General features: G+C 37.3%; 1 protein-coding gene across 1 annotated transcript; it reads left to right on the forward strand.

Annotated features, from left to right (window-relative positions):
• The first annotated feature begins 4,145 nt into the window (after positions 1-4,145).
• Positions 4,146-11,697, forward strand: LOC107104583 (solute carrier family 22 member 4-like). The gene is made up of 9 exons (XM_015404621.1): positions 4,146-4,571; positions 7,400-7,503; positions 7,617-7,771; positions 8,414-8,585; positions 9,766-9,892; positions 10,590-10,690; positions 10,863-11,077; positions 11,359-11,541; positions 11,687-11,697. The coding sequence occupies exons 1-9, from the start codon at positions 4,146-4,148 to the stop codon at positions 11,695-11,697; spliced, it is 1,494 nt and encodes a 497-aa protein (XP_015260107.1).
• The last annotated feature ends 1,040 nt before the right edge of the window (positions 11,698-12,737 follow it).

Consider the following 12,737-nt stretch of genomic DNA (forward strand, 5'->3'; position numbering starts at 1 on the left):
ATAAAAACATGTGACATTTTCTGCATAAGTCAGCATGTAGAGTATAAAAATTAACTTGGTGTGAAAGTGCCCTGCTGTGAAAATGTGCTCCAGTGACACAAACTTTTTTAATCAACAACAATAACACACAACAACTCAAAACTTAAATAAATTTAAATATTATTTAGTTTAGTCTTATTTACTTCAAGGAGCATTATATGTAATGTTTCTTTATGAATGTCTCCTTTTGAATGAAACCAGAACATTGACACTCAATCACATTTATTCACATATAATAATATAGCACTCCTAAGAAATCACAGAAACAGCCTCAGTCAGATGTAAACTTTACATACTATGTAATGTAAATGTGCATCTGTCTGTGCACCAAAGAGTATAAAATCCATGTGTATTCTTAATTTCTTTATCTTCAGTTTTCTTGGTTAAATAAAGGTTAAATAAAAACATTTTAACAAAGCTAATTGCACATAGCTGCAAAGAAAACAGACTTAAAGTAGGCTCTGAGGAAGACGAAAGATTCCTAGGTATAAAAAAAAAACTACTTATTTTTGTAATGTCCTGAATAATTTTAATATTTATTTTACTTCCTATAGTATATGTGGTGATGTGTTCCTAGTAGAAATATGGGGGCATACTTGGATCATTATTATGATTTGTTAAACATTCAAGAATTCTTTAGAAAATGAAGAATACTATGAACAACCCTTAGCATCCTGTTCAGCAGCTAGACAGGGCCTCTTGAACTTCATACTGTCATGATCTACTGTTTTGGATCTTTGATTCTGTTCAGATTTTTCTTTTTAGAGTCTTATTATCTTCTGGATGCTTTTTTTGGCTGTTTGCTGCATTTACAGTCTGTGATTTTTGTCTTTCTGTGTTTGCTGTTGAGATTGATCTTGTTTTGAATTATATCTTAGCTTAACTTTTCCATTGTGTTTTTCTTATGTTAAGTTACTGCTAATGTTTTTCCGAGTAGTTTATCTAAGTAGGACAGTTCCTCTGTCAGGATGAAATATTATCTTCATTATGTATATGGCAAAGATTTGGGAATGTAATCAGAGTGGTGTCCTTTATCTAAGAACATAGTGTAATATTTTGATAAGGCTGGAGCCATGGATGTCTCCTCATTTACAAACGTGCATAAAATAAGGATGTGTTGTGGCATACTGGAGTTGTAAAAAATGCTTCTTAACTGTGATTTAAGACCACTTCAACAAGAAGCAAGCCCGGTTGGCAAGCGCTGCCTTCTGTAACCCTAAGCAAATTCTCTGGTCTGAGTAAAATTACAATGTCTGTCAATGTCTTTTGTCAGGACACATGGTTATTTAATACATATACATTTTGAAGTGTTATTTAAAGAGTTTGTCCCGAGTGATCTCTTCTCTCTCAGGAAAGAATCAGGGAAAGAAAGCCTATAGGTGTAAACACAGAGCTTTCCTTCACAAGTATCTTGTATCTTATGTTTATCCATTGTATAAGTTATCTTAAGTTTTTTTCAGTCTCTTTCCCCTTCCTGTACTATTTCCTTGGTCATCCTGTGTTTCTTAGTTATTAGTCCCATTTCTTTTTTGTGTCGTCTCAGTTTTTCTCCAAGTTACATTTAAGACCTGTTGTTTTTCCTGGTTGCTCTGCTTTGCCCCCTAGTGCCACTCTCCCTTCCCCCTTGTTCCCTTCTAGCTCCTTCTATCCACACCTGCTCCCAGTTAGTTAATTACTGCATGGCATTCTCCTCCCCAGTATTTATGCTCCTATCATTCTTCTGCTCAGTGCTCGTTCCTGCTGTTTTGTTCCCTGTACCTTAGCCTATGTTCCTCCCGTTGGTTTATATTTCTTCTTTACATTTCTGTTTTTGTTTTTTGTTTTTGTCTGGCTCCTTTATCCTCTGTAGTTTTTGTAAGAGCTTCTCAATTCTTTATCAAAGAACCACCAAAATCACTTTCTGCTCTGCCATTATGCATTTGGGTCCTCCCCTAATCAAAACACATACAAACAAAGCAAAACAAAACCTGGATTTTTGTACATGAGGCCCCAGGTGACTTTTTAAAAAATGAGTTTTTGCAAACTTTTTCATACTGCACCTTAATCTCTCCTCTTTCTCAGGATTGATGGTTGAAATATATGTGCAGTAGAGCAGGCATCCCCAATCTCGGTCCTCAAGGCCCCCTGTCCTGCAGGTTTTAGAGGTTTCCTTGCTCCAGTACAGCTGATTTTAATTGAAAGCTGATTAACAGGCTTTTGGTCTACTGCAATCATTATAACCAGCTGTGCTGAAGCAGAGAAACCTCTAAAACCTGCAGGACAGGGGGCCTTGAGGACTAAGTTTGGGGATGCCTGCAGTAGAGGATATCAGTTTGAAGTTTTGATGGGAAAAGGGTTAATGCTAGGCCTTCCACAACAAGAAATGTGTGGGGACAAAGGGTATCCCAACACCGAATCACCTTCGAAGAAGATTATGCATCTGAGGAAGCAAAGAATTTCAAGACTTAGCTGAATCATATTAAACCTTTGTGTAAACATTTACAATAATAGATTCATCACACTGCCAATAGAACATCCTGTGTAACTTCCCCTGCAGCCTGCAAAGGCCCAACTGCTGACATGGTTGCTGTGTTCGTTTTCAGCTGCTGCTTCCTCCAAATGAACCAGCCTACCTGGACTGGGTCCTTCGAAGGCTTTGAAAATAAGGAGACTGAAAGAGGCTATAGAATTGGACAGGTAGAGCTTTCCCTAGCTGTTATTGCCCTCACTCATCATAAGCTCTGTCCCATAGAAACCATGACACTTCTTACTACCCTTTTCTGTGCCAGTTTCATTTTTGAGGAGCTTCAGCAGTAGTACCGTTGTGGCAGTAATCAGATTGTAGTCCCCCACAGTGCAATTTGTGCTTAAATGTCAGCCAAATTCATTTGCACAGGTACAGATAAAACCTCTCAATAAACCGAATATTACCTGCAAGATATCTGACTCACTAATTATTCAAATTAACTTTTATAATTAATTTAAAAAGAAACTATTCACATATTTGTTTTATATTAAAATTCACTTACAATTTTAACAGCTGTTTGTCACCATTTCCCTTTTTCCTCTGAGCACGGAGCAGCTGGCTTGCTTGGACACAATGAATCACGGGATACCCAAGGATACAAAGGACACTTTGGACCTGTCCTTCCATCTTGGACAGAAGAATGCTGAATTTGTCGACCACATTTGAAGGAGTCTTCAAATCCAAACAGGCTACAGCACCACGATATTCGAACACAGAAAAACAGCATCTGTTTAAATTTAATCAGCAAGTGCAGGAGAGGATGTGATTCTTAGGCTGTATTTTCCAGAAACCTCAGACTTACTAGGTATTCCTGTAACTCAATTACTCTGTAGATCATCATTTCAGCACAGTGGAATTTGATCAACTAATTTACAGAAGATTAACTTCCACAACTTTTACAAAGTTTTTTTAAAAAGCATAAGTGTGTAAATGGTCAAATTCAGGTCCTTAGAGAATGAACAAAGTGAATAATCTATTTAAGGGTTACACTTTCACTTTTTACGTAGATGTTAGTAACTTGGAAGGTTACAGAGTTCATTTGTCTTTTCTATTTTTCTTGCTGCTGAAAAGAAGCAAGAGCTGCTGGTAAAATTCCTTATGATTTACTTACCTTGAGGACTTTGTTCATTGTACCAGTTTATGAACAACCACAACAAAACTCTTATGCAAAAAGTCATAATCAGTGTCGTTGCAATAAAAAGAACAAGTATCCATGGAAATTGTAATGACAGGCATCATTAATGTTTTACTTTTACATGAGAATGATTTGCTTTTCTTAGAATCATGTACTCCTGTCTAAAAATGTTTATTTACTGTTATTTGTTTCATTAAAAGAGCACAGCAGAAATATGTTTTTAAATAATACATTTGCACTTTTAGCACTTTTAATCATAAACATTAAACTGAACCAAGCAAAGATAAGTCTGAGATAATTCTGTTTTACAGCCCTGTTGTAACTTTGTAACCTCCCACATTTTAATGGAGGCATCTCAAAACTGTGAGTTCAGCTTCACAGTTCAAAGCACTTTGTTTCACAGTTCAGAGTGGGTCTGTTTTGTGAATATCAGCACTTATAGAGGCGTTATTATTATTTTTGATTATGAAAATTTGCCAGACAAAGGAGAACCATGAAATCAGGGACTATGATACCATTACATCTTTCCTTGAATCCTGGGGACCATTTCAGAGGAGGATTTTTTTGGCATTGGCCATCAGCATCCTACCGAATGGATTTACTGGAATCTATATTGTATTTGTAGGTGACACCCCAACTCATGAATGCCGCATTCCAGAGAACAACAACATCAGCGAGATGTGGAGAAATGTGACAATTCCCCAGGAAACAATTGATGGTGTCACAAAGCGAAGCTCTTGCTGGAGGCTGAACCTACAAACAGTCAGAAACTACTCTCACATGAACATTACACCCAATGTTGATGTGAATGCGAGTGAAATTCCCTGGGAGAAGTGTCTAGACGGATGGACATACAGCAAAGAAGTCTACCAGTCAACAATTGTTACAGATGTAAGCCTTGTTCTTTTCTTAAATATTTAGCAAATGACTGAATTTTGTATTTGTCCTATGTAATAATTTTATTCTGTACGATTTGGTCAAAAAGGTTGGAGATGTTTAAAATCACCTGATAGAATTTTAATTGTCAGTAAACATAGATTTACACAGACTGTTAATTAGAGACCATTTCTTGCCCGCAAATGGTGAGGCTGACCTTTGAAATTTGATCTATGAAGGTTTTACAAACAACTGCACATTTTAAAATATAGTAGGGTAATACAGTCCTTGTAGATGTATACCATCTGGTTAAAATCGCTAAATTACCTCCTTAGAATGTCACTAAGTTCTACAAAGTTTAATTTAATAGCAAAAATTCAAAACCAACAAAAATTTGATAAAGATTTGCTTAAAATCAGAAAAAGCATTTAGTTCTGGTAAGGCATAAGGTGATAAGCCATTCATTTGATTCAAATATGTTGAAGAAAGGAGGGATTTAAAAGTTGCAGAAGAAGTAAGTAAGTCAAAAAAAAAATTTATTATATATATTTAAAATTATATAACAGCAAAAAATATTGACAAATAAATAAAGGGTATTGAAAATAATCACATCAGAACATTTTCCCACAAAATCACTTTCCCACAAAATCAAAACATTTTGATTTTGTGGGAATCTGTTTGATTCCGCCATTAAATCGTGTTTCTTAATTCTCAAAATCCTCCTACAGCATGTTTAGTCCAGTAGTTTTCTTATGATTTATTTTATTTCTTTAGATCCTGTCATATCGTATCAGTGTTGCCATTTTGTTTTCTTCCTTATTTATGTTCCTTTATACCTGTGCTTAGTTCAGTTATTGTGGATCAGGTCTTTAGTATTATCTTATCTTTCATTTTAGATTAGGGCTCCTTACACATAGTACACATTAGTAAGGACACCTAAGGAAAGTTGGAGGTGTGTCAGCTGTCGCCTTGATAAATGCTATCTGAATATTGCTAGCTAGAAAGAGGAAGCAGGATGTTTGCTATCACCTGTTTAGTTAGCATAGGGACCTCCCGCACTTCCTAACTGCCTCTAGGAGCTATACAGTTTTCCAAAATCCTTTGCAATACAGGATGTATAGGCACAGCTCATCTCATGGAGTTGAACAACAATGCATTTCATTTTTGTGACACGTGTGGCACGCGAATGTATAAATCGAATGTATAAATCTTATTGTATGTTTTTGGTTTCATAATGAAGAGTTTCAGCCATTCGCTACATCTGTGTAATTGTTGTTTCTTGAGGTGTTTTTCAAAAGGCTGCAGCAGTCTTCCGAAAAAGGACAAGTATTATCCAAGTACGTGTCCGTCATGTAATGAACTCCGTAAGTCTAAAAGCTGTCCAGATTCAGCACAACAGTCCAGAGCTCCCTTTCTCCTCCTTGATAGTGATCTGAATGATTCCCCACGAAAGGTGAAGGGATAGGAAGTAGAACATGATCATTAAAAATCCGAGAACATTTTTTCTCTCCACCTTGAAAATTCAAATACAGTATAAAACACGGAGCCTGGATCGATATTTATTTTTGTTTATGGTCATGGTGGGGAATCCTGCTTCACAGCAGTAGGTTGGGCCAAACATACTCAAAATGTGCAGGGTCACCTTTGAGCACGCCAATTCACTTTTCTGTCACCGGTTCACCGCGCTTCTTCCAGCAGTCCACACTTTCTCTGCTCTCTTTTTCTCATTGTCTTCTCCTTCTTTCCCATCGCCCAACTTGCCACAGGTTTGACTGCTGTGTCTAAAAGTAGCAGCAGCAGCAACCCAGACTGAAACAGCTCATTGGCAAATTTGTATCATGTACAGCCTGGTGCTGGACGCTCCAGATGGCTTTACCATACAAACACAAGAAGCGGCGGTAGTGACATTTAGACACTGCCGTCGGTCAACATGCATTAATTCATAAATGTTCTAAATCAGGTTGGGTCCGGATCCGGACCCTGGTCCACTAATCCATGACCTCTGTTATATAGTGTCTATATATATATATGTGTGTGTGTATACTATATATACTATATACACACAGTGTATATAGTATATATAGTATATAGTCCTTAGGACCCTCTGTCCTACATGTTTTTGGTGTATCTCTGCCTCCACACATCTGAACTGAAAGAAAAGGTAATTAACAGGCTTTTGCAACATTTGAATGCTGTCAAGAAGGAAATGCAATGCAAGCATATATTTGTTCTGCCCAGCCACTGGACCAGGTGAGTTACTCTGCAGATTGGACTCTCCTGGTTCAGTGGCTTGGCAAAAGAAACACATGACATAGAGACGACTTGTTGCCTCCAAATCCCCATTTCTGAGAAACCACATAATCATGTAGTCAAGCCAAGCCAAAAGTGGCGGGACACTGACCCACCAGCACCTGTGTTTTAGAACATTGATTTAAATAGTTCTTTGTTGATTTCCTATTGTAGAAGCTTTCCATTATTGTTCTAAATTGCACACACCATGTTTCATGCTCTCCCTGTAAGTTTTCAGTATTTGATTTATCCTTTATCAAAAGAAACTCCTAACGTTACGAACTAGATCTTTTTTAACTCATTTTGTGCCTTAAAAGTCCCATAAACTTGTCATGTTAACTATAGAATTCAAAATCATTCATTTTATGCTAATTAATTTCAGATAGTAAAATGTGCCTCATTACCCAGAAGTCACGCAAGAACCATTTCCATGAAGAAAAAAAAAAAACATTTTCTCAAGATATACACAGCTCTATTATTGCATAACATACTGATTGCATTATATCTTGTGACAAAATAAACCTTTAAACCTTAAATAAAATCTGTTTTTACAGTGGGACTTGGTATGTGATGACGCTTACAAAATTCCACTGACAACCTCTATTCATTATGTTGGGGTTCTAATAGGAGCTATGGTATCAGGCCACATGTCGGACAGGTATGTACGTACACATGTAGCATATATTTATGTGTCTTTTTAAACAACATTTAAACTTCAACTTTTTGTCTTAGGGTTGCTGAATGAATGACTCGTTAGCTTGTCTCCTACAGGTTTGGAAGGAAGCCTATTCTCTTTGTCATGATGGCTGTACAAACCATAGCACTGACAGTACAGATCTTCTCACCCAGCTGGGAGATCTTTACCTTCATCTTTTCCCTTGTGGGGGCTGGATCCTTCTCCAACTACATAATAGCATTTGTTTTAGGTAATATAAAGTCAGCACCAACTATTGCTTAATGTTAGGAATGTTTCTGCCCTCTAGGTCTCTTCACACTTCCCACAAAATCATTGAATTTATGTATCATAATCACATACATGACTGTAGGAGTGTGGCGCCACATCGACTCGGGATACGGATTGCATTTGTGACATTTATTCCTCTCAGGACCTTTGTCAATTAGAAAGTAATTTCATAGAAATATGAGACCTGTGAGATGAGTCTACGGTTGACTTTTCAACACTATAGAACATTCCACAGTCTGTCGACGGTCGACTCTTAGAGGTGTTAAAACTGTAGAGGATGTTTTTGAGTTTTGCAGTAAAAAAACTATAAAGGCTTTAATTCCCTTTGTTTTCAGTTTGACTATTAACTTTAGAGAAGAGGAGAGGTTTGTCTTTTCTTTTTAATTCACAGTGTTTTAGTCTGCCTTTAAAATATTTTGAACATACAGTCCGAAAGGACCTTATTAAAACCTTAAATATAAGTCAATAGGTACAGCCTTGTGCAAAGTAAAATACAAAGCTATATGAGTTATTTATATTCATATATAAATAATCAAAAAATGGTAATAATTGACCAAGACAACAGAATTTCCTAATTGAAATTTTCTACTCACATAACCTACAGGATCCGAACTTCTCAGCCCCAGAACCCGAGTTGTGTTCTGTTCCCTTGGTGTTTTTATGGGCTCCGCTGTAGGTTATATGGCCATGCCTGCCGTGGCCTACTTCATTCGTGAGTGGAGATTGCTGCTGATTGCAATGGCTGCATCTGGACTTATCTACATTCCTCTTTGGTGGTAAGAATACTAAAAACACATTTTAGATGAAATCATGCAAAACAAAGGTTCTGATCAGATTGATATATAATATCCTTTTTGTTTTACCTGCCAAATACTCTGTGTCTTGAGGTAAAAATCATCAAAGAATAAATTATTTAACTTGAAAACTTGGGGGTTTCACCAAGCCTCTTCCAGGCATCTTGATATCCTGAAACTCAAAGGGAAATATTTCAAACAGTCTGTTTTGCAGTAATTTGGTTCTGGTGTAAGTCTCAGGGTCTGCTTAGCCATTGTTCAGCCTGGAGATTTTGTCCCTTGGCAAGGGGACCATGATGCTTTCCTCTCTGATGTGAACCCCATGAGTGCCATGAAAAAGAAAACAAAGGCATGAGGCAATTGCTTTGTCCTCAAAGGCACACCCTTGTAGTAGTGTCTTGTGAAACTGTCTTTGGCTGTGAGAGAGTTACAGAAGCTTGAGTGTCCGAACAGCAGGCAAACTTTAATCCTCCTAACCCAGTGGTTGTTTTAAATATCGGTATGGACACTGGTCCCTCCTATTAAATATCTTCATGCTTCCCTTAGCTCAGATTATAATAAACAACAAGATCAGTTACCACCAGTCACATCAAAATGTCACCAGGTGTCTATGAACCCATCAGAGTATTGGCTAGATGCTTAGAACAGATCAAGTCTCCTGACCTAAAAAGGCTCTATAAATGTCTAATCTATTTATGATTTTAATTAACATAAAATTGCCATATTATATTTAAAAATTGTGCTTCCAGTGAAATTTAAATTTCCAATTCAGGCAATTTATCCATATTCTTAGACTTTTTAGATCATAAAAAGTAATTGCAGTCACTTTATCCAGTAACTAGTTTAGTTGTGCAAACAGAGTTACTTTTTTGTAGAAGTTACAAGTAACTATTTTTTCTTTTCAGTAACATTTCCAACACTGGTTATTTATCCTTGTATCCTTTTATTACTAAAGAACTTTTCTCATGCCAACCACAAAAAAAAAAGAAAAACAGCAAAACTTGCTACACTTTTCATTAATATACAACAAAAAGGTAGGGCTCAAAGCTAAACTCTGTTGTACAATACAATGTCCTAAGATGCAAATGAGAAATTTCACAGCAACTTTGCAAGCTGTTATGTTCTAACTAACTTTAACCTGTGTGCACATTTGTCTATCCAGGTTACTCTCAGAGTCTCCTCGCTGGCTGCTTTCTCAGGGGAGAGTAGAAGAGGCTGAAGCCATTCTTAGAAAAGCTGCAAAGATGAATAAAATAGAAGTCCCTCAGGAGATTTTTAGTCGATTCGAGGTAAGTTTTTGTCACAGGGAACTGTTTGGATAAAAGGGGGAGGGACTTAACAGGCTTGACTAGTCCTACTAGTCCTAAAAAATGTTTAAAACAAACAAAAGTGCTGTGTTCAAAAAATAAGCCTAAAACTAAACATTGGTAAACATGAGCGCTGATGTCAGGCAGAAGTAAACAATCATACTAATAAGAGCTAACTACAGCAGCACCATTCGGGCAATGCACAGTTTCTCCTACTTTCATCAGGAAAACGATTCAGGATTATTGCATCAGACACACATAGATCCAAGAACAGTTTGTTTCCTAAAGCTGCAAAGGCAATCATTCCACTGCACCTCCAGCCTGTTTTATAGACTCTTTCAGCTCAAGCTATGCTTTGTGTAAATACAACATGCTACAATTCATGAAAACATGTCTATGTTCAGTCTTGCTAATGATGCTAGTTCTTTATATTTTTTCCATCCATATTTTCCTGTGACCATTGTTCATTTTTCAGATTTTTTTAAAGAGTCACAGTCTGTCAAAGAGGTTAGACAATCTAAATTTTTAAACTAAAAGTTGTTTACCAAACAAAACTTTTGCATCGAGTTTACAGTCATAGAACATATCCATGACTACTAATTCTTCTAATGCATTTTCATGAATCTAATACTTTTTATGTGTATTAATAGCAATAACAATTACATTTTATCTTACATAGATTGAAGATGCTTTGTCCAAGAGAGAGGAAAAAACAAATCCACTGGTCATCCTGAAAAGCTGCAATATAGCATCTATTACAGCTGTGTGTGCCAGTCTTTGGTATGTGTTTAGCTTTCTTAAATGGCATAATGCTATCATTGTAACACTTTGTTCACGGTTGTGTTTAATGCTTAGCATCTATATGACTGCAATAAATAACTGTCTAGTTTCTAAATAAGATTCTTGTTTTTTTATTCTGTCATTAAAAGCATTTTTTTTTTATTTCTTACAGGATGGTTATCACCATCAGCTATTATGCTTTGATCCTCAACACTTCAAATCTTCACGGTGACCCCTATCTAAACTGCTTCCTGTCTGCTGTGACAGAGGTTCCTGCATATATATTTGCCTTGCTGCTGCTGCGGTTCTGCTCCAGGCATATTTGTCAGTCCTCCACTCTTTTCCTCGGAGGTGTAATGATACTCTGTGTTCGGCTCATACCATTCGGTAATCACCAATTCCACACACTGTTAATAAGCAGAAATGGAGAAAATATTCAAAATGGTCAAATTTGTGCAAAACTAGTTGAAGAGAGAAATTAAAATGTTTGTCAATACATTTTAGCCTGGCTTATATCTGCGCTTCTATTTCATTAGAAAAGATCTTATCATAAGCCCTGAGAAAAACAAAAACCCTAATAGTTCCCAAAATATGGTCCTTTGTTCCACTTGTTTTAATATTAGATATAATAATATTGTAAAACATATTTTTGTTGTCCATTTCTCTAGATTTACCCAGTGTGGCTATAACTCTTGAGATGTTTGGTAAATTTGGAGTGACTGCAGCCTTCTGCGTGGTGTATTCAGTCACATCAGAGCTCTTCCCTACTGTTATCAGAAATACAGCAATGGGTTGGTGTTCGATGGCTGCCCGTATTGCAACCATCATCTCTCCTTTCATCATTTATCTAGGTAAATGTATTACATTTTTTTCTGTTTTCTACTCATTAAATTCTTAAAGGAAATGTTTATAAAGACCTGATGCCATCACATAGTCACTCTATACTTTTATTCAGAATATGAAAAGATTATTTGATCTAAAAATTTTTTTCTTTAGGTTCAGTTTAAAGTCAAAACAATTCAATCTGAAAAACTTAGAAGACATTTTTTGATAAGATTACTTGATATTTGGTGCTCAGACCTCGGCAGGAAACATAGCGCTGAATTTTGATTGATATTCATCAACAGGGCTGTTTCTCCCCAGACCTGAAACTGGTGAGGGAGTGGAGATAGATGAAGTTAGTCAGTCTGTAGACTGCTGGTTAGCAAGACAGTATGCTAGGCTTTATGGGGAGATTCAGTGGATTGCGTGATCTGATACTAGAGCTTCACTCAGGGACCTGGAAGACAGAAGTCCAGTTTGGATAACACAGGTTGAGAGAACCTGTATATGATGAGCAAGCATGAAGCAACAGTGGAGAGGAAAAACTCCCCATTGGGAAGAAACCTCTGGCAGAACCACGCTCAATATGGCGGTCTTCTGCCGGAGTGCTTGAAAGGAGATGCGTAATGCAGTAGGGGTCCGGGAGGAATGAAACTGATGAAGTTTTAGTTACGATGGTGGAGGAGGGGCTGGAGGTGCGGTTAAAGGGGGTCATCTGAATAAAGTCACACAGTGCAACCAACACCTGCACACTAGGTAGCAGACGAGTTGAGAATTGGAGGCCTTTTAAGATGAACTTTGGATGCTGATTGGCTTTCAAGGAGGTGTGGTTCAAAGCTGATTGGCTGTGTCATAGGCAGATGAAGAAGAGTAATCCGTTTATTCTGCTGAACCCCCACCTACAGTAGGCTCTATTTGTCCAACTGCCCCAGTTAGTGGATTCCTGGTGTAAATGCCCTAAACTTCCCAGGTGCCATTGCACCTAGATCAATCCATCCTCTCCCGCTTTAGGTTCACATTGGGGTGGGTGCCTATCTCTGGTCCTCTATGGGGAGAAGCGGGGTACACCCTGTACAGGTCGCCTGTCTATCTCAGGGCAACACAGAGATATACATTCACACACACACTCACCCCTAAAGACAATTTGGAGATGGCAATTAACAGTAATGTTTTGTTTTTTTTCGGGGGCGAGAAAGCTGGTGTACCTGGAGAGAACTGACGTATT

The sequence above is a fragment of the Cyprinodon variegatus genome, unplaced genomic scaffold (assembly GCF_000732505.1).
Source record: "Cyprinodon variegatus isolate N-32 unplaced genomic scaffold, C_variegatus-1.0 Scaffold36, whole genome shotgun sequence".
NCBI classification, from domain to species: Eukaryota; Metazoa; Chordata; class Actinopteri; order Cyprinodontiformes; family Cyprinodontidae; genus Cyprinodon; species Cyprinodon variegatus.

What these genes read in the sequence shown, in the direction of transcription:
- LOC107104583 (XM_015404621.1), top strand. Translation starts at nt 4,146, where the DNA reads ATGAAAATTTGCCAGACAAAGGAGAACCATGAAATCAGGGACTATGAT. An exon ending in CATAATAGCATTTGTTTTAG is followed by an intron (nt 7,772 to 8,413) that starts GTAATATAAAGT and finishes CATAACCTACAG; the next exon opens with GATCCGAACTTCTCAGCCCC. An exon ending in GCTGTGTGTGCCAGTCTTTG is followed by an intron (nt 10,691 to 10,862) that starts GTATGTGTTTAG and finishes TATTTCTTACAG; the next exon opens with GATGGTTATCACCATCAGCT.